Genomic DNA, 23178 nt, shown 5'->3' on the forward strand with positions numbered 1-23178 from the left:
ATATAAGGATATTCTCTTCAGAATGTTTAGAGGATTTTTGAATACAGTTATTTCTTGTTGATATCTCTCAATATATATGTACAATTTAAATAATCATTGCTTTTAGGATGATTGCTAGGTCTAAGAAAGAAAAAAAACCCATAAAATATACTGGATATTACACCTAATGTTGTATTGTGAATGTTTTCAGTGTTGCACTGCAAATACCCCTTTTTAACTGGTTTTCGTACTTTCATAAAATTCTAGAAAGACACTTGGAAATAACAGCTTAACTTTCAATACCTTTCATTTCCTTTAATGCTTTCAAATGCCTTAGTAATTGTAAAAACTTTAGGAGTCAATACATAAGAGGGTTTAAATATATATGTAAGAAATACAAGCCACCCCATCACACAACTGATTTTCCACTACCACTCACTAAATAATTCCAAAGTTAGAAAGGTCTTTATATTAATTTTAAATGTGTGTCCTTTTATCTCCCATTCTTTCTTTCTCCTGTCCTCTGAGCAATAAAGAATTTGTCCTGTCTTTCACATGAGAGACCTAACGTTTGAAGAGAGCTAAGATGTCATAGTGTAACAGGGTGGCCCCCAGGAAAAGGGGAAGTTCCAGGTTCCCTGCCCCACCTAAAGGAGGGTAGAGCTGAGCAGAGAGGAGAAGAAGCTAGAGAGGTGACTGGGGAAGGAAGGAAGTAAGAAGGAGACCTGGAGGAGGCAAAGGAGCAGAGAGACATGTGAAGAAGCTGCACTTGCTTATTGGTCCTAGACTGGTTGAAACAGATGTGGGTGAGAAACCCTTGGAGCGGTTAACAATGGCAGCTTTTATCTTGATTTTGATTTTGCTCTTTTCCTCCCAGACTTGTCTGGCTGTTTTTGACCTTCTTCTACGGGTCCCTGACAGAAGGTGCTTTAGACTCGTGCCAGGCTTTTGGGCCGTGCCCTGGACCAATCCTGTTTGGGTAGACTTTAACCCACAAGGGGATGGGTAACTTTGAGTGCTTGATTTAGAAACTATATTCTTTGTTTTTTCTTTATTGCTTACTAATTGTATTAAAGCTCCTTTTCATTAAAGGTCTTATATGTTTGTCTTGATGAGGCAGATGGCAGAACCTATTTAGAGTGGGCAGGTTTGGGGGTTCTGGGGTGTCCTTCTCCCTGCCCTGTAACAATAGCTGAATCATATATTTCTCAGTACTTTAAATTGTATACTATTTAACATTCACATACTTGGCAACATCCTGTTGGCCACCCTGGATGTTCAAACTAACTGTTGTTCCCTAAAACCAATTTCCAGAAATGAATGTAACACTTAGCATGGAGATGCAATACAGAGTAGGTGAATCAGTTACATTTATTAATACAATCAGAAAACAACATGCCATGTAAAAGAACAGATAAATGTTCCACCATTTGAGAAGTGTGGGGTAGGTAGAGAAAAAGAAGAGGTTTTCTGTCCTAAATCACCAAAATTCTAATGTATATATTCAAAATAAAGATATACTAATGTCCTAGCATACATGTTAAATAAAAAATAAGTTGTTTCATTTCTGACAAGAAATTACAAGAAACAGAAGAAAGAATGAAGTTTTGGTTGTTTTACTGGAATTAGGTGTGTGCAGATGCTCACACACATACATACACAGGCATATTTTTGAAAGGAAGTATTTATTTGAGAAGTCATATTAAAGGCAGAATTTGCCCAACCCAGAAAGAGAAAATAATCAGTTTTATTCAGGCAAAATTGGTGATATTAAAAAAAAATAACATCAAGGAAAATAAAAATATTCTATTTTCAAGTAAGGCTCTCACTTCAAGTCGGTCACACCACTTATCTTGCTAAGCCCTCAGTATCAGATGCTTCAGATTTTCCACATACACTGATATCCCACCACTTCTTACTCAAAACACTCTGTCAAGTGTGTTCCCACACTGCCTTTTAAGAGAACTAATACTATCAGCTTCATCTGATTTAGATATTTATTTCATATTTGCCAGAAGATTCTGGCCAATGTTTTTGAAAGCACATTTAACTATACCATATGCCTCCTTAAATCATCTCTATCAAACAAGCTGTAGGATAAGACTCTGGTTCATTCTGTTCTGTTTTTCTTTCTTCACAATGTGTTTATGTATATTTACCCAATTTGTCCTGTTCTTCTTGCCAAATTACAGGTTTGAGATCTCAACTAGTGCAGAGCAGCTGTGCTATTGTTGCTGTCTCACTAAACAAGGGTCAGAGAATAAGCCCACACTGCAAGCACTGTGACACTTGCACATTGAACACCAGGTGATAGCCCCAAAACATGAAGGATTCAAAGAACTTTAGAGTTCGTCCTATGAAAGCTTAAAGAAGACATTTTGCTACAAAGGAACCACCGGCAGAAATAAACTCCCAAACAATCTACAGATTTTTTTTTCTTGGTAAGACATTTGGTTGAATCACATGGCATTTTAAAATTAAATTGTGTCCAATAAAAGCAATAGAAAACAAGCTCATTACCACACCTTTTTGTTCTTTCTCTTTCAATATTAGGAATTTGTTTATCTTAGTCTAAAATTCCATATCACATAGGGAAATTTAATAAACAGATATCTCTGTCAAAGAGAGTACTTCAAAAACCCATTTCAACAATGCTAAACAATTGTATCCCTGGGTATGATTTGCTCAGGTAGCTTTAACTTCTTTTATATCATGACATCCATTTCTGAATGCAAATCTCTGTCCCAGCTACCCCGCAACATTTTTAATCTCTATCTAGAAATAAACAATTTCATTTTAACCTTCTTCATAAGTCTTAAGTATTTTAGAAAATAATCCTCAAACAAAACATAATTCTGGAAATAATACAAAGATGAGAAAGGAACCGATGGAGCAGGCTAATGAGTTGAGGCACATGTCCACCGCTCCAGCTCTGAGACTACGCATCTGGCTTTGAAGCTGTCTGTCTAGGGTTACTTCACCAGTGTGTTGTTAATTATTTAAGTGAGAGAACGGGGGAACTATCACATCTGTCACCCTCACGCAGGAATAAAATCTTCCTTCATTGTTGGCCAGATGTGTTTATTTGAAACATAGACTAACTAGCTACTTAATGGGTTTCAATCTTTAGCCAAAAGCTAATTAGGCAAACATATTAAGCATCAGTCACCTTACAAGGCTAAACTGTTTCAGTTGTGTTGATTTTAATCTAGTCTCATAAGAGAACTCATCACCTACAAAAGTATCTGAAGAAAATTCAGAGCAAAGGAAAGCTCCAAATTACTTGCAGCATACATAGGAGAACAAATAATGATGCCCCCAAATACCCAATACATTAGCCAATAAAATCTTCACAAGTTTTGCCTCAGTGGTTCATGTACTCGATACAAAATATAAAGGAAGGCAAAAGTAATTATTTTAGACAGATAGTTTCCCAAACATCCCCAGTTTGCTTATAGATGAATTTTTAATTTAATTTTTATTTAGTTAACATTGATTTACAATACTATGTGTTTCAAAGGCATGGAGGTCACAATTCCTCAGAAATTTGTCATTATAGGTGAAATGTTAACATCAAAAACCAAACAAATGATGACTACTTATCTCTCATAATTATTATGCTCTATATGATTTTTTAAAATCACATCTCTCAAGCATTTAGCACATCTATAAATAATTTAAAGATATCTGCAATCTCTGCGGTAGTCTCTTCAAAATGAGACTATGCCCAAAAGCAAAATCCAAAGAAAACAAATTCAGTGTCTGGGGTAGAAAAGGCATAATGCACTTTATAACTTCTTTGAAATGGAAAGTAAGCTGTGTTCCTTAACTGGTCACTAAAAGTCCAAAGGAGGACACTGGGGCTTTGGTATGGAGAGTAGTGAAATGACATAACTATTCACTAGATATAAACCTACACCCCTAAATATAATGTAATATAAATCACCATTACCTCAGTAAACAGCTATCTTTACAAAAGGAAAAAAAGGAAGGCAGTTGTCAGCTCTCTTAATTGACAAGTACCCCATAATAGGATTCTGATCATTTGTCTCCTACCTACACCCCAGAAATCAAAAATCACTTTTGATACTATATACTATAAAAACGTATTCATTCTTTCATTAACATTTAGTGTACCTACTATATGCCAGACATTGTGTCAGGTTTGAGAGCTATAGCAAGAAAGAAGACAAAAGAAATTCCATGTAAGAGAAAGAGACAAAATGACAAGCAATAAATGCTTTGGGGGGAAAAACACATGAAAAGGAAATAGAGAGTACAAAACTCAAGGAAGGAGAAAGACTGCATGAGTAAACAGGGTGCCCAGAAGAGACTTACCAAGAAGGTGTCACTTGAACGAGACTTAATGGTGAGACAATGAGCCATGAAGGGACGAGCATTTCAAGCAGAAGGAACAGCAAATATAAAAGTGTTTACATGGGAGTAAGTTGCTGTGGTTTAGGAAAAGCAAAAAGGGTGGTGTGACCATAACATAAGGGGCAAAAATAAGATGAAATCTGAGACACAGTGAGGATCTAAATTCTGTAAAACCTACCAGAACAAAGCAATGATAAGACATTTACTGAGGTAGAATGGGGACCTCGTCATAAAGGATTTTAAGTGGAGGGCTGACATAAACCAGTCTGATTTATCATGATCATTTCTGCTGAGGACAGGAACAGACAGACTAGCTGAGAGGTTAATAAACCAAGCAAGAGATGAAAGTAACTTGGTCTAGTATGGTAGGCATCGTTGGGATGGTAGAAGACACACTGGATTCTGAATATGTTTTGAAATTAAAGTTGAGAAGATTTGTTGGTGGACTGTATGAAAGACAAATCAATGCCTCAAAAAGGCTATTTACCTAGAAAACAAAAAAAAATGTTGCTGCCAATGACTGCCCAGAGAAACCAGCTCAGGGATCGTACTGGGGAGCACAATAAGAAAATCAGTATGGAGTTAGAGATTTGAAAAACAGGATGAAACTTTTAGTTAACAGACTTCTCAGGGCTAATATAAGATATGATTATTCAGAAAGCTATTGAGTCACACTGTACACTGGGTTAAAATGGCTCCATGCAAAATAGACCTGTCTCAAATTCCAAGATCGGTCTTAGCCACAAGCATGTTGCCAATAACACTAGCTTATTACATGACACACAGAATGAATACTGTAAAAAGAAAAGATTCTGAGAGTCTTGCTTTTATAAGCAAGGTTCATTATGCAGCTCCTTTCAAGCAATTTGAAATTGAAAGCTGATACCCCTCCAATTTACTTTGATGACTACAAGTGATGTCCCATAGGTATCCTGAATATTTAATCATGCACAAAAGTTAAACTGCTCACCTCAACTTCAAACTATTAAAATGATTCCCTTGGGCTTCCTGGAGAAAAATAAAATCTCCGCTCTCTGAACACTAATCCAGTTTTGGACTGGAACCTTGTATATTTTGTTTTTCAATGTTCTGAGTGCAAGGTCAGTATAAAGTGGGCTTAGAAAACCATATCCTATTTATTATATTAAATATATTACATCCACCACTGTTGAGCAAGGGAACATTTGAGCTGTTAGCAATCATTTCCTTCATAATAGAGAGTATTGAAGAAATCACAAATGAAAATAATAAGTGAGTATTGAAATTATTTGTGTATAGACAATTCAAATAAAAGCTCTTCTAAATTAAATATCCCTCCTTTTAACCAGCTATTGAAATGGTTTACTGCCACATCAAAATAAGAATACTGGCCTTAAGAAGTAAGAAGACAAATTAAAGCACAAATATTTCCAAGTCTAAGATGTTCATTAGGGCCTCCCCTAGTGGCACAGGTGGTTGAGCGCCACACTGTGAAGCTGTCCGCAGCCTCTACAGCGCCAGTTGGATCCTGGCCGGATGGCAAGGGTCCCACATGGCACGCCAGACCTCTCCTGACTTGCCCGCTCTCCCCTCAGCAGTGTATTTCGTCAATCTGCCTGTTCTGCTCCCTGCTCTATCTCTGGTGAATCTTCTCACCCTCCTGCCCATCTGGCCTGTACCCTGGTTCTTGTATAAATAAATAAATAAATCTTACCAAAAAGAATTTCTAAGGTGTTCATTAGTGAACCACGTTCCTTTTGTTCTTTAATTTTAATATGTAAATTCTATAGTAATTACTCAGTCTAAATCTCACTTTGGAAGGCACGTGTGCACGCATGTGTGTGTGTCTCTGCACTAAATCTATACTGTAGAGTCAAAACAGTGACTTTGGCTCTGATTAAAGTTTCTAGCAATGTACCTCAAAGCCATCCAGATAAATATAGTTTTTTAATCAATATTTAAAAAATTAAATAAAACAGACTTCAATATTTTCAACTTACTAAGAGCATAAAGTATGAACCAGAGTGATTAACATAGGACTTACTATGTTCATGTTCATGTTCAATCTACTGATCAAGAAAAAGTACAATAAAACAACTACTGTGTATCTGCTACCATTTTAATTTGTAGCTAAAATGTTTGAGAAATATTTTTAATGAAGTACTTACTCTCCTGCTTTATTAAGGGCAGGTGCCGGACAAAGCATAGAATTAAGCTCCACACTGACTGGCTGTACACCTAGAAAGTAAAATACCATTGAGTTAATAAAGGATTTTATATAACTCACACAATTTCATTTATATAATGAAAGGATATGACAGAGTTGAAGTTTGGAACATTACATATATTAGCATTAAAAACCAAAAAGATATTCCTCTGAAGAAAGAAGGAATAGAAAATAGAAATGTATTTTTACTATATGAATAGAAGTAGAGACTATAAATATCATTGTCTATACCATCCTTTAATTTATGATTCTTTTGACATACACTAAGTTGACATAACTTTTGTAGATACTTGTAAAATTATTTTCCCTTTAATTGTGCAAACATTTAGATTTTTAAGGATAAATTTTATATATATACATATATAGAGAAAGAGCATTGGTTTACATCATTGTGTGTGATTTAGAGGTATAGGATCACAACCTTAAGGTATGATTCAATTTTAAGCTAAAACTTATAAATTAAAAATAAAGCTTTAATAAGATTAAAATTTGTAATAAACAAAATTTAGAAATAATTAGAAGGAATCCATCACAAGGGCAAAAAATAAAAATCATTTTGTATAAAAAATATATAGCAGAGTTGGTTACCTTTGGGATAGCATTTGATGCTGATATGTGATGCAGATATAAAGCAATATCGAGACTGGGGGTGACTTACTCTTTGTGTATGTTTCATTAACAGTGTAAGTACAGAGGACGCTGCCACTCCGACTCCCCAAGACAAAGCCTCTTCCATTTAAAACAATTTGAAATTCCTCTGGAAGCAAAAGGAAAAATAAACATTAAAAATTTTAATCACAGATTTACAGAAAAAAACAAATTAAGACATAACTTAAAAGTAACAAGGTACACAGAATTAATTATTTTCATACTATTAAGCCAACTAATAATAAAGACAAAGCACCATTTTCAACTCTACTTGCTCTCTTAGCCCACTAAGAAACCCAATGAAACTATCAATCAAAATCACATAGGGATTATTATTTTCTTTTTCTATTTATTTATATTTATTGAGGTAGCTTTGGTTATAAAATTGTGTATGATTCAGCAGCATAGGATCACAGCTGTTCAGGTATATGTTAGCACACCACACCCACCGCCAAGTACCCACAGTCCTCCTAGTCTATTGGGCCACCTCCTCACCCCAATCTTCACCTTTCCCCCTCCCCTCTGATAGCCTCAATCCTAAACTCAGAATTTGGGGTAATCTTTTTTCTAATAGTGGCCAAGATATTAGAGTTGAAACATAAGTCATTCCCAGAGAAATATCATAAAAACTTTCCCAAATTTTAGTCTCAGAAAAATATGGGCAGGAAAGAAACCTCTTTGTGTTTCTCTACTTATAGGAATTGAGATATAGAAATGTTAAGAGAATTAATTTTTCATGGTCTTTTGTTCTAGTACAGTCATGTGTTATATTTTCTTTAATCTATGCCATTCCATTCAGTGTTCTTCTTTAACAGCTCTTCAAATCATAAATCCTAGTTTCATTCTCTGTTGCAGACAATCTTATTACCTATCACAAGTCTCAATTATTGTGACCACTAATAATCTATAGTCAGTCACTAAAAGAAGTTGATTAAACTCCCTGTATTCTATCCGTATAGTAGGATCAGTCACCAATGATATAATAGAAAAAATGTTAGCATAGCAAATATCTTGATTGACAACTAAATGTTTGTTGCTAAGCTGCAAGATGGTATATTAACTAACAGTGATTAATTCCTAATACTCTCAAACATCCCCTCTCTAACACAATCCAACACACAGTAGTCATCAACTATGGAACAAACTACTGTTATGTGATTGCAATTAAAAGTGTTATGAAAGGAATTTTACTTACAGTAAAAATAAAGTCCTGGTAAAATTTAAAGTGTAACTCAGGGAAAAAAACAAGCATGGGCTTTAGAGTTAAACAGAAAATGTTCTAAAAAGAAGAATTGTTAATAGCAAGTCCCAAACATTTCTTTGCCTCAATTTCCCAGCCTGCAAGATAGGGATTATAAAAGTGTCGACCACTGTAGTTATAAGAAACAGTTAAATTATAAATGCATGTACCCAGCACATAAAAGGATTTTAATAAATAATAGTTACCATTTTAATATTCTTTTATTTTTCTTGATATGCTTAGATAGTTATTAATCTAATTTTAGAAAAGATAATCCTCCAGGATATTCCTCTTAAACATCTCAATAAACATTAGAGAATCTAAAAGATGCAGAGTTTAATTCAGCAATTGGAAGGCTCTGTGGTAAATTACACAGCAATTTCCTTCCCCACCAGATTCAATGTTTTTCCTTTTCTAAGTAAATTCAGGTTAAAATGAACTCCAGATCAAACTTGAAGAAGAAATAAAATATATTGGAAGGACTAGGGTCAAAATAAGGTGGGGGTGCAATTGTATGGGAATATAGCCAAAATGAAAACGCATATTGTGAAAAAATGAAAAATGATGTAAGAAATATATAAAATAAAATATTAATTAAAAAAGGAATAAAATATATCAAAGAGAATCACACTCTCATTGGGTAAGGATATCTGGCAACTGGTAAAACCTGAAATGTTCTTAGCCCAGCTGAGGAAGCCACCTGCTTCCTTCCTGTCATTCACTCTTAAGTGATTTCCTTATGAGCACTGAGCTAGCAGATAGTGGATTTTAGCCAGGTCATCAAAGCACAGAGTTCAGTGTCCACAGACACATGACGGTGAATATAATAAGATGAAAAAAATTTTCATATTTTATTTTACTTGTTATAGGAGAGATTTCAAACATGAACTAAATATACAGACGATTCTAAAAGCCTGTCACACAATATGTTCATTATTTAAAATAACACTCCAATCTTAAAAATTTGAATTTAAAATAGAAATATTTCAAGGAATTATTTAAAAATTCTTACAGAAAATGATGCCAAAAAAGTTAATTTTGCTATTCTCTTTCCAACATGAGTTCTTCAAATCTTCAAATCATATATTTTAACCAGGAAAAAACCTGCAATTTCTTACATGGTATTTTTAAATTCTAACCACTTACCCCCTACACAGACACTTGAGGGCCGCAATTCCAGGATTTCAGTGCATGACTGAGCTAGTATCTAAAAAGGAAAAAAGAAGAGCAAGATAAAGAACTAAAATTTTTAACATGTAAATTGAATTACAGCATTATTAAAAATCTTGATATCCTCCCTTTAACTTCAGTAGGGGGACGGCAGAGAAAATCTGCTAACTATAACATATACAGCTATTATGGTCCAAGGAAATTTCTCTGTTATCTTTCAATAAATATTCTAAGATTGTATTCTCTAGGAACATTTATTTGATTAGAATTAATGCAGATGACAACACATAAAGTGGGTATAATCCTCAAAGTCTGGTAATCTAAGATATGAAAAGATAACTGAAAGGTCCTGATAGCCATAAAATCAATGTTGACTTTCTCTATTAGGCAAAAACAAGATAGCAAATCAGACCTCTTGTTTAATTATGCTAATTTAAGGTTTTTTACTAAGAGGCTCAATATATCAATGAATAAACACTTCTTTATTTGACTGTGGCATTTCTATTGCATTTCTCAGCCTCAATTCTCGTGGATGCTAAAACTCCTTGCATGCATCAAAAATTACACTTGCAGAACACAGGCCCCTTGTAAGAGTCTAATATTATTCTATAAACGCAGTCTCTGTGTTCCAGCATTCCCAAAGCCCAGGAACAGAACAGTTCTTTTTAGCTTGTTCTGAGAAATAGAAAACATCATACAAGGCACAAGGCTACAAGTGAAAAACAACAATGACGAAATAAGCTGCTCCTAATGGACACAACAATTCCATCTTTATTTTCAGAACTACTCTGCACTACATAATCAAAGTTAGACAAATTCCAGATGATCTTTGAAAGACATTCCTTTCTTGACGGAAGTTGAAGACAGATGATGTACAGTGGTTTCTAGTATCTCCTGCTCATCACTAGAACAGGAAGAAAGGGGACAACAGCAAGAAATGGTAAAGCTTTCTGTGCTTTCATGAATATTACTGAAAATAAAAATTCTCAGACCCTATCATCCACTGTGACAAATCATCGGATTTTTGGTGCTGAATATGCACTTTTGTAAGGAGGTATCAGTAGCAGTTTTTTTAAATCATTTTCCAGTGAGTTCACTTTTCATGTAATGATTTAGGCTTTAGTGACTAGGAAACAAAGCTAATAAGATTTCTTATCTGAGAGATACAGGTGAAGTCTATTTAAATTCAGAAATAACCAAAAAGATTCCACACGCACCCAAAAACTATCCAGTTCCCAAACACTTCCCCTTTGCCTGCTATTTTGTTTTGTATAATCAACACTCCCTCCTCACTGAACTGAGTATCACAGTTCAGTTAAGAACTGAGGTCCATTGCCAAAGGTCAATGTGACCTCTTGGAGGCACAGTGCCTTAAGTCACTAACATCTTTAAATATGTTGACATAATTCAAATAATAAGAGTCTGAAAGGAAAAACAGAAGTTTTGCCAAAGGAACAGGGAGCCAAATATTTCAACTAACAAAAATGGGTCGTTATAGCTTTAGCTTAGGTGAACTAAGATAAAAGTGAGTACAGTGAGCCATGAGAACAGGCCAAGAAAGACACAAAGCCCCTAAATTTATGTTGTCTGCCAGCACTTCTGAAAGAATTTATTTTAAAACAGAGCCTAGCAAAAAGACTGACTATATCTTTACATTTACAGTCTACTTATTAGTTGTTCTGAGCTTCATTTCTATTGGCACTACTTAAAAATATTTCAGGCATCAAGGAAAATCATGAAAGAGTATAAAAACTGAATCTATCTGAAATAGAAACCATCTTTATAATTCCTTGTTGTCTCAAAGTGAATCAAATGTCTAAAGATGGTTTTATGTATTTACTTTCTATAATAACACTCACTGTCTTTTCCTATTATGGAAACTCTGTTCTATTTAAAATGTTATTTGTTGGGCCTCCCTGGTGGTGCAAAGGATTAAGTGTCAGCATTATGAAGCTATCCTCAGCCACTGCAGCATGAGTCCATCTGGGCCAGGGAACTGACACATGGCACAGCAGACCTCTCCTGTCTCCCTGCTGCTCCCTTCAGCAGTGCATTTCAGTCAGTCTGCTTGTTCTGTTTCCCACCCAGTCTCTGATGAATCCTCTCACCCCTCCCCCCACACACACATGCCTCTGGCCTACAACCCAGCTCTTGTGAGCATAATAAATAAAATCTTTAAAAAATAAATAAATAAAATGTATTAGTCTTTACCATATGATATCACTCTTATGTGAAGATAAAGAAATAAAGCAAATTAACAAGCAAAATGAAACAAAAGCATACTCTAGATACAGAAATCAGTTTGGTAGTTACCAGACGGGAAGGAAGTTGGGGGGTGGGTGAAATAGGTGAAGAGATCAACCGTATTTTAGTAGATGGAAGCTACCAAATAAAAAGAGGGAGGGTCCTAAGGGAGGCTCCTTCACTTTATAAATCAAAGTTACTTCAATAAAAAAAAAACATTCAAATGAAATAATTTGCATTGAATGTCACTTTTAAACCACATGGCAAAAAGTCTGCCATAAACATATATACATTAAGAAAGTCAAAATGCAAGTAGTTCCTATCTTTTGAATTGTTTGGGATAAAACTACAGGTAGAGCAATACTTACTCTTCCAAATTATAATTATTTTCTGTTGCTTCTAACTGGCTGTGAAAGATCCGTGCATTGTTTGTATTATTCACATAATCTGAACACTCTGAATAGCTTGACAAACACCACCAACACTAATTTCACTGAATTTCTCTAACAGGGAATGAAGGTAGAATGATACAAAGTTGTTTATGCAACTCTCTGGGTTAGTTGTTGGTTAGCAAAAGATCGTATCAGTTATGACCACACTGTTTGCTCTTCTCTGAGGTTACAGATGTTTGGCTGGAGATGAAAACAGACCCCACTGTGCTGTCCCTTCTCCAAAACCAGACTTGAATGAAATATCATGCAGACATTTCCAGCCTGTGTACTCCAGGCAAGTTCGTAATTAATTGGATTGAGTCTGCATCCTGTGGCATGTGATCAGGTTGTAGGATTTCAAGTCAAATCTGCATTTGAGATAATAACTGGCAGACATGCACTCTGGAGCCAGAACTGGAAAGGTCCATGGGGGTATGAAAAATACTGCTTTGTCAGAAATACAAGTGTCACAAGAATCCCATTGGTTACACAGTAATGTCTTATTTGTTTATCTGTAGGTTTACAATCAAATCTTCGTAATTACTAAGTATTAGCCAGGCGACAGTATTATCAAGGAATCATCTGTAGCAGAAATAAGCAGAAAGCAATGAAAGGTATCAGTTTTGTGAGAACCCTGACTTCATTTCTTCTTTCTTAGAGATTTTAAGACATACATGAAACCATAATTTGAGATCTTATAAGTTCTTGAAACATTTACATAATGGACACATGCTATAATAACAAATATAGGACACGTAAGTGGTGTTAAGACATGGAAAAGGCATACAATAAATACAGTTATGACCATTTTCTTCTGTCATTTAGATAAAGGGAATTTAGTTGAGATACACCCAACATAAAATTTAGTAAGGAATTAATTTAGAGAAATGAAGTTAAAATATTAACATAGGCCTTACATATGATTGTATGAAGTTTATGCTGTATTTGGAAGAAATATCTAGACCTTATTTAAATATCGAGAATCCAGTTTAAAGAAAATCATCACTTCCTACAACTGCTTTGTCAAGACAGGTTTAATACTTCATTTTTTTTCCCAATTTCTAAATGATAATGGGAAGAATACTCGATTTGGAAAATAGAATAGAGCTCATGCTAGAGGGGAGTATTAATGAATGATAATAATACAGGACCTCCCTATAATACAACAAATTCAAAACCAACCTAATAATTAAACATATAGCACAATATATTATAATAGTAGTAGATCAATTAATGTTTATGAAATTAGTTGAAAAGCAAATGTCAAACTTTCTAATAAGAAGCATGAGCATTTTAACTTTAAGACAAATAAAAGGGGACCTTCTCAGTGGCGCAGCAGTTGAGCGCTGGGCTGCAAAGCTGCACGCAGCCTCTGCAACACCGGTTCAATCCCCGGCCACTGGTGAGGGTCCCACATGGCGCACAGACCTCTCCTGCTGTGCCCGCTGCTCCCCTCAGCAGTGTATTTCGTCAGTCTGCCTGTTCTGTTCCCCGCTCTGGCTCTGGTGAATTCTCTCACCCTCCCGCGCTTCTGACTGTACTCAGTGCTTGTATAAATAAATAAATATATCTTTAAAAAAAAAAAGACAAATAAAAGGTTATATGAAAATAAGCAGTTAAGCAGATTTTGAAAAAGTACAGAATTGAATGAGGGGTTACTTGAATTAATCAAACCACACATGTCTTCTGTTATTCACAGTGAAAGGAAAACTTGCTTGGATAGTTCAAGTTTTTGGTAACTAATGACACCTATGGGTCATTGAAGAGATGCTAATTTTTTTTTTAAGAAAAGCAAAAGAAACAATAAAATAACGTGAAAAGAAAATCAAGATTGGGCCTCCCAAGTGGCGCAGGCGGTTGAGTGCAGCACTATGAAGCTGTCTGCAGCCTCTGCAGTGCCAGTTCCATCCCCACTGGCCGCGGAGCAACCCACATGGCGCAGCAGACCTCTCCTGTCTCTCCTGCTGCTCCCCTCAGCAGTGTATTTCAGTTCAGTCTGCCTGTTCTGTTCCCCGCTCTGTCTCTGGTGGATCCTCTCACCCTCCTGCACATCTGGCCTGTACCCCAGTTCTTGTATAAATAAATAAATCTTTAAAAAAAAATACAAGTTTAAGGTATGCATCATCTTAAAAGAGGGAGGCTTATACCTGATAGAATATGTGAAAAGAGAAAAAGGATATTAAATCCTATTAAACAGTTTCCTTTGTGATCTAAATTTCTAAAGTCAATTTAAATAATGATTTTCCCAAAAATAAATTATTTCCTTACATTTAAATTCCATATGCTATTCAAATATCACCAATACCTTTAAAATTCCATTAGAAATTCAAAATATTCACCCTACCAACAACTTTCTCCTACTGGTTTTGGGTGTATAACATCTCTACAACAGAATACTACAAATAACTTATAGATGCCATAGGTTTATCCTTAACAGATAGAAACAACTAATTTCTTTGACATACAACATATCACAAAATATCAATAAGACAATAACATTTTTAAAAAATCCTTTTTTCCTGTTTTAATGAGCAGCTTTAAGAACAACAGGAGTTCATTCCAAATATGAACAATTCCGAGTTTAAACTTCATAAGGACAGGCCTCCCCAGTGGTGCAACGGTTGAGCGCCATGCTGCGAAGCTGTCTGCAGCCTCTGCAGCGCCGGTTCGATTCCCCGCCAGCCAGGGAGAACCCCACATGGTGCAGCAGATCTCCCATGCCTTGCCCCCTGCTCTCCTCGGCAGTGTCTTTGGTCCGTCTGCCTGTTCTGCTCCCCACTCTGTCTCTGGTGAATTTTCTCACCCTCCTGCGCTTCTGACCTGTACCCCAGTTCTTGTACAAAATAAATAAATCTTTAAAAAATAAATAAATAAACTTCATAAGGAACAAAATAACTAGACAATATTCATTCTAAACGTCCCAACAAACTGAAGCTTTAGTAATTAGCTATACATGTGCATGAAATAAGTTGCCAAAACTATGGACAAGATCCTTTAATAATCTTTTCTTGTTTCCTTCTTATAGTTCAAAATTCAAATAAGTGATTCTTCCCATTGTAGCTGCCAAACCTCTCTGTGAAATATATTTCTCTGTAAGAGGTAATACTTCAGTGAAAAACAAGTGTAATTGTAATCACGTGTTTTAGCTGAGTTCATTTTTAAAAAGTGCTTGGAGCTTCAAAATATCAGTTACTCAATAGAGTGTGCACTGCACTGACCCATTTCTAAATATGGATTTTTCTATTATTTTTCAAGTAAGCAAGTAGTGTAAACACAGTGACAAATTTTCTAAAAAAATTTTTACTCTAAGAAGTCTAGAAGTCTAGGGAAGAATATGTTATAATTACTGCTTTTTACTCCCCTCAGCTCCAAACATAATAGATGCACAGTACTGAACATACTATCGGTGAAGATATATCCATATTACAAATGGTGAAACAAAACTACCAAATGACATTTAAGTTCCTCCACATCTCACAATTGCAGAGCTCCTGACAAATCATATTAACAAGCCATCTTTTCTCACTACAACCCAGAAATATGCCAAAAGGAGATTGTGATTTGAAACAAAAGTTTATCTGCCTTTCATTCTTTTTCTTTTCTTTCAGTCAGCTCACATTCAGAATAAACAAAAATGCTTTCTGAAAGGATGAATAGATTTTCCATAAGAAGTGCATTTAGGGCCTCCCCAGTGGCGCAGCGGTTGAGTGCTGGGTTGTGAAGCTGCCCGCAGCCTCTGCAGCGCCGGTTCAATCCCCGGTTGCTCCCCGGCCACCAGAGAAGGGTCCCACATGGCGCACAGACCTCTCCTGCTGCCCGCTGCTCCCCTCAGCAGTGTGCTTCGGTCCTTCTGCCTGCTCTGCTCCCTGCTCTGGCTCTGGTGAATTCTCTCACCCTCCCGCGCTTCTGACTGTACCCAATGCTTGTATAAATAAATAAACAAACAAATAAATAAATAAATAGATCTTTAAAAAAAAAAAGAAGTGCATTGAAATTGCAGTATCATGATAATGTCCTATTTGTTTCGGAATTTTAAAATATTGAATCCCAGCATGCTTTCCACTCTGATGCACATATTATTTTATATTAGTCCTATTTGTCCACTCTCTTGTTTTATTCACTGAAACATGAAATGGATCTGCCAAGCATTCTAAGTGTTTATTTGTTCAACTTGATTTTTTAAAAATCTACAGTTACAGACAAACATTTCCCTATGTAACAAAAACAGAAAAATATTTTATTGTATTAGACTATTAATTTTATAGTCCAACACACACACCTAAAAAAAAAGTGGGCTCACATTCACAGCAACGTGGATAGAGCTAGAAGGGATTATGCTCAGTGAAATGTCAGAAGGAAAAAGAAAAATATCAGATGGTTTCATTTATAGCAGCAATATAGGGGAACCAAATAAGACATCAGTGTTAAAAAATAATAACATAAAACACAACAAAACAAAAACAGACAATTATAAATCAGATACATCCTGCAGGGGATGAGGAGGGAGAGACATCAGAGGGAGGGCGGAAGGGAGGAGCACAGGGGACTGAGGTGATGGTGCACAGGTCCGTTGGTGAAGGAAACTCTATGGGGACTACACCTGAGGGGGTGGGGAGAGGCAATATTGTTTAAAAATGAATAATGCTGTAAAAAAATTTTAAAAAGGTGGGTTCAGAAAAGTCAGGAGTTTCATACCCTTTCTTATAACCCAATATTCAGAAAAGTGTCTTGAACACAATATATATTCAATAAATGCTTCTGAATAAATTTGAAATTACTCTACTTGAGGAAAAATGAGGTATTACTATGAAATTATGCATTTACCCATTATAATTTACACCAATGATACATTCACTCATAAATCTTAACCATTTTATCCTTCTTTTTAATTTCTTTCTACTTGACTGAATTTGTTTTCAAAAGCAAGGGAATCGCTAAAAGTCATCTCCTATTGGAAACTTGGACTCCCATGTTTACTGCAGCACTTTTTACTAAAGTTAAACTATGGAAACAACTAAGTGCTCCAAAAAAATGAAGGTATCAAGATGATATAGTATATATATATACACAATGGAATAGTACTTACAATCAAAATAAGATAAACTCATGCCATTTGTGGCAACATGGATGCAGCTGGAAGGGATAATGCTAAGTGAAATAAGTCAGAAGGAGAAAGATAAATATCAGATGGTGTTACTAATATGTGGAATATAAAGTAAATAAATTAATAGTTAAATGAAGACAAGCTGAAAAACTAATCCTTGATAGCTGACTACAGAACTGAAGTACCGGTGGGGAAGGGGTAAGAACAAAGAGGAAAGGAAGCACAATGGTCTCTGGTGGTGAAATATGTGTGAGTTGGTTATGGGTACACTATAGTGGTAATACCTGATGGGAGTATCACAATATTACCTCAATTAAAAATAAATAAATTTTTTAAAAGAAAAAATAAAGATATTTACATTTTTCTGTAATAAATTACTAATAAAAGGACACTTAAAATTAAAAATTTAAATGCAAAAAAAAAATAAGTCATCTTTTGTAGTGCAACAGATTAACATTCAGCAATAAATATTTCACACTTAATTTTGTCTACATAATCCAATGCCACCAGTTTAGTTTTCACACAAAATATCCCAACTCTATAATTATTTATTCAACATGGATTGAGTTCCTTAAACTACAATTCCAATCAAATAAAGAAAAAGGAAAGAATAATGTTGTGCAAATAAAATATAGCAGCATTGGACAGCGAATGTGAGCACAAGGTTACAGAATTTCAGTAAATAAAATGAACAATTTTAAGCAATTTTTCTCTTTATATTTTTGAGTCAATTGTAATTTGGAAGGAATAAAGTCTGTTACGAGAATGTATGTCAAATGTTCTGCCTGTGGACTCCCCGAGTAAGCATTGGAAAAGTCTCCCCTTCCACTGCCATCATGTCTAAGTCAGAGTCTCCCAAGGAACCAGAACAGTTGCAGATGTTCTACATTGAAGTATTAAGCTTTGAAATAACCAATGACATGCCCATTTGTGCAATGGGCTGTGTGATAATGAGAGATCCAAATGATCATGACAGATCATAGACTGTGTGGTAATGACAGATCCAAACACCAAGTGATCCAGAGGCTTTGGGGTTGCCATTTACACCACAGTGGAAGATGTGGATGCAGCCATGAATACAAGGCCACACAAGGTAGATTGAAGAATTGCGGAGCCAAAGAGGGCTGTATCAAGAGAAGATTCTCAAAGACCTGGTGCTCACTTAACTGTATAAAAGATTTTTGCTGGTGGCATTAAAGAAGACACTGAAGAACATTGCCTAAGAGATCATGTGGTGAATGAGCACAACTGAAAGAAGGAAAGCTCTTTCTGAGCAAGAGATGGCCAGTGCTTCATCCAGCCAAAGAGGTTCTCAAAACTTTGGTGGTACTTGTGGAAATGGTTTGGTGAAACGACAACTTTAGTCATGGAGGACACTTCAGTGGTCAAGGTGGCTTTGGTGGCAGCCAGAGTGGTGGTGGATATGGTGGCAGTGGGGATGGCTACAGTGGATTTGGTAATGATGAAAGCAATATCCCAACAATATAATTATTTATTCAACATGGATTGAGTTCCTTAAACTACAATTCCAATCAAATAAAGAAAAAGGAAAGAATAATGTTGTGCTAATAAACATTATTTGGAGGTGGTAGAAGTTTTGGCAACTACACAACCAATTTTCAGTTTTTGGAACCATAAATGAAAGGAGGAAACTTTGGAGGCAGATGCTCTGGCTGCTGTGATGGAAAAGGCCAACACTTCAGCAAGTCACAAAACCAAGGAGGCTGGTGACTCCAGCAGCAGCAGTATATATGGCAGTGGCAGAAGGCTTTGATTAACTGGCAAGAAACACAGCTTAACAGAAAAGGAGAGCCAGAGAAGAGATGGGGAGACACAGTTTATAACAAATTTGTGAAATCAGTCAAGCACAGTGGTAGCAGGGTCTCACTGCTACAAAAAGAGGTTTCAGACAATACTCATGTGTATGACCCCAAAAAAAAATGAGGGCTGTATTTGTGACTAGTTGTATAGCAGTTTATTTTAGTTTCTGTTCTGTGGAAAGTGTAAAGCATTCCAACAAAGGGTTTTAATGTGGATTTTTTTTTTTTTTTGCACCCATGCTGTTGATTGCTAAATGTAATAGTCTGATCATGACACTGAATAAATGGGTCTTCAAAAAAAAAATGTCAAAAATATGTTAAATATAGTTGAATATAGTAGCTATCAATTCCTTTTCCTACCCTTCTTCCCTACACTTATTCATCCTCACACATCTATGAACAGTCTTCTCTCTCTATTGGAGAAATTGTTCTCCACTTCATGTGGTACTAGTGAAGCTGTCGATCATGATGTCATCTTCCTCTCCACCTTGCTCTCAATCCTTTGTCTGGAAGTAGGCATTTTACTCAGGCTTGTCCAGATAATGCTGACAATGTCACTGATACAGGAATGAGTACTTGACCCAACTGAGTCGATCAGAGTCCTCAACTGGTACCAAATATATGGATGCCCAGAAACAATAACTCTCTTTAGAGTAGGCTTGCTAACTGAGGACTAGGTAAGCCAGAAACCTTTGACAATTACCTTCATCTGACACTGTTCTGAACAAGGAGACAATGAGGCAGACAGAACCATCTGGAAAATGTACTAAGATAGGAGACCCCTAGAACATGGATTGATTCCTTGGATCCAGCAGCACCAGTGGGAATTTCCCTTCTGAACTACTCAGTTAAATAAGCCAATAGTTTTCTCTTTTTTAAAGCCAGTATGAAACTATTCTTCTCACTTGTAACCAAAAGTTCTAACAGTGGAATATAAATAAGTGAATGAAATCAAAGTTATACGCAATTAGAAGTCAATTCAAAATATTTTCTGGTTAACAAAAAAAGTTGATTGTTTTAATGCTCAACTACATCAGCTATATTACAAAGCTACTTTGAAGAATTTGCATGGATGTTATTTATTGACTCATTCATTGATAAGTATGAATTAACTACTACTTACCCAACATTGTATTAGCCACTAGGCAAAAAAGGAGGGGGAAATATGATCCAAATGTTCCTATCATTAATATGAAAGATGTTATCATGAGCTACCTCATCTATATTCAATACTCAAGATCCATGTATAAACAGAAACTCAGCTTAATCTGACTTATAGTAAACCTCACATTATAACTAATCCTTTTAAATGGAGTTCCAATTTTGAGTAAGTTCTACCAGTTGGTTTTTTCCCCCAATGAATGTATCTTTATAGTTATCTCAGTTTTAGTTTTTTTTTAATCAAACCATGATTTTATAAATAGAAATTCTACAACTTAAGTCGATATTCAAAGCAGATGTTAAAAAAAATCACTTAGTCTAAGGTCTTATTAGAATGTTTATTACATATTCTTTGCTATGAAATGATTTGTCAACAGAGAAAATGACTTTGTAATGTCTTTTCATTCCATTAAACATAATTTAGACACTTTTCTTAGATATTTTCTAAAACAATAGACATTACTGAGAAAAACATTTTGGTTCCAAAGGTCAAATGAAGCTTATAGTTTCAACACTATGAAAGTTACTTTTTGAAATATATATCCTATTTTTCAACTTTATAAACACATCTTTGTTTATTTAAATTTCCCACCTATATGGTTGATCACTCCCTTTCTATTTAGGTACTTAGAAACTCTGGCACTAGCTGCCATCACCCAAAATGTGGTGTTCTTAATGCTTCTGGAACAGGGTTATTTATTAAACCAGCTTCACAATTGTTTCATCTCTTCTGCTTAGTGTTTTCTGAAGCACTCTGTCTGAAAAGGAAAAACTATGGAAATAATCCCAAAGAGTAAACATCCCATGGTCTTATTTTTAGAAAAAAAGGACAAGGGGGGTTTTCCACCAAGCATTCTGAGCTTTATTCTTTCCCTGTTATTCACCAACTGTGGTTTTATTTTTCATGTTTTGCATAATGAAACACTAAACTAAAACCCTCGTGCACTCACATGAGAGTCTGACCTAATACTACTTCAAATAAAACTACATTCTTGAAGAAAAGTCCTGACTAGAAACCAAAAATAATTAACACCTATGATCTTAAAAATAATATAAAGTGAAAAACTGAAGTGTTCTATCCTAGTGTCTGCGGGCAATGAAAAGAGGAAAAAACAAAAGGGGGGACGGTAACTCAATTTTGCAGTGTTCTTGTTCCCCAAGGGACGTCCCTAAAGGGGGTTTCTTCCTGGGCCCAATCAACTCCTCTGTACCTTCTGTACCTCCTCCAGCTAATGCTGGAGCACCTTCAGTAACAACAGCTTTTACTCTCACCTCTCAGGCTTCTAATTATTCCTATTAGTTCAGGGGTGAGGGAGGGATACCCAGTTACATTCTACTCTCCTTGCTATCCTTTAATCCCATCTCTTAGGATCTATTAATTTATTAATGTTTTCCAAAGTTGGCTTTTTATTTCCAGTCCCATTGCCATCATATTAATGTTTACAACTAATATTTGCTACCTAATATTTGTCAGAGCATCAGAGTTCATTCAACAATTAGAAAAGAATTTTATACGTAGAGGTTCAACCTTAGTCTGTCCTGATATGCTTGTAACCAGAGCAGTGTTACACTTGACTTAGTTCTATTGTGACAGACCTAGAATCCCACAACCTGAAATAAATCCTAAGAAACTATGGTCAATCAGGGATGCTGTCCTCCCTTTGACAATGAGGATTCCACTCCACTAATTAGTACTACAAGTTCCCCCGGTGAGAATTGTATCCATTTTCTGGATGCAGTGTTCTGTTACTCTCCATTATTTGTTGATGGGATACTGAATCCCAATTCTTGTTGAACTTCTTAATTATTGGCTGGGTCCCACCCCACTGACTAATTTGGAACTAAGGCACAGCCAAATAATTGACTTTAAACACTATCTACTAATACTTGTTATTCTGAGCCTCTCACACTGTCAGTGGCATGTCCAGTTAGACTAATGTCATTGATCATTTCAATTGCTGGTTCTACAAAGGGTCAATAACCTTGTTCTATATGGGCCTAGCTTTCTTCCATTTCTAAATTCCCATGAAATGTTTTTTTTTTTAATAATTCTTTATTATGCCATCTCATTCATAAAACCCAATGAAATAGGTTATCATTATCTACATTTGACTAAGGAGATGTTTTAAACTCAGAGATATTGCATTGTAGTATGTACACAAGGTCTCATGGCTAGGCAGTGGCAGAGTTGGAATCCAGACACAGGTCTTTTGATTCCCAATTTCATGTTGTCTACACTACATTCAGTTGCCTTTTGTCACTGTTCATAAGGACTATTGCAAGAGATGTATAACACACCTCTCCATCTTCTAAATCATCATATATATTACCAAGAATATTCTTAAAGGCTCACTTCCATTTTATTAATCTCATGCTTTAAATTAATCTCCAATGATCTCTGTTTGTTTATAAAATAATCGCCAATCTCCACACAAGCATTTGAAGGTCTCTATAATCTGGATCCTAATTACCTGTCAGTATTTACTTCCCATACCACTTCATAATTCAAGTCAACTGTACTCCCTAAAATACATTAGTCAGTCAGGCCAGTTTAGCCTGTTTCTAAAGTTTTGTGTTCCTGTTTTTAATTAAATCTTTCCAATTGTCAGAGCCCAGTTCAAGCCCTACCACAAACAGGCTCCTATGACTTCAATGAACAGAACTTATTCTGACAACCTACTTTTACTCTAGCCATACTGGCATTTTAACAAAAATTATCCTCTTTACCACACAGACTAAATCAATAAAATTTCCCTCCTCCAAATCCTCACAATTTGTTATAAATTTTTCTCAATTAA

At 35.6% G+C, this 23178-nt stretch overlaps 1 protein-coding gene across 1 annotated transcript in view; it reads right to left on the bottom strand.

Moving 5' to 3' along the window:
- Nucleotides 1-23178, bottom strand: part of ANTXR2 (ANTXR cell adhesion molecule 2) — a 148433-nt gene that overhangs the window by 100716 nt on the left and 24539 nt on the right. Inside the window, exons 8-10 of the mRNA XM_037530266.2 lie at nt 9597-9657; nt 7221-7319; nt 6504-6573 (exon numbers count right to left, since the gene is read on the bottom strand). Coding sequence (XP_037386163.1) covers nt 6504-6573; nt 7221-7319; nt 9597-9657 — 230 coding nt within the window. The remainder of the gene's footprint in view (nt 1-6503; nt 6574-7220; nt 7320-9596; nt 9658-23178) is intronic.

The sequence above is a fragment of the Talpa occidentalis genome, unplaced genomic scaffold (assembly GCF_014898055.3).
Source record: "Talpa occidentalis isolate TD23 unplaced genomic scaffold, MPIMG_talOcc4v2.1 talOcc4.6, whole genome shotgun sequence".
NCBI lineage: Eukaryota > Metazoa > Chordata > Mammalia > Eulipotyphla > Talpidae > Talpa > Talpa occidentalis.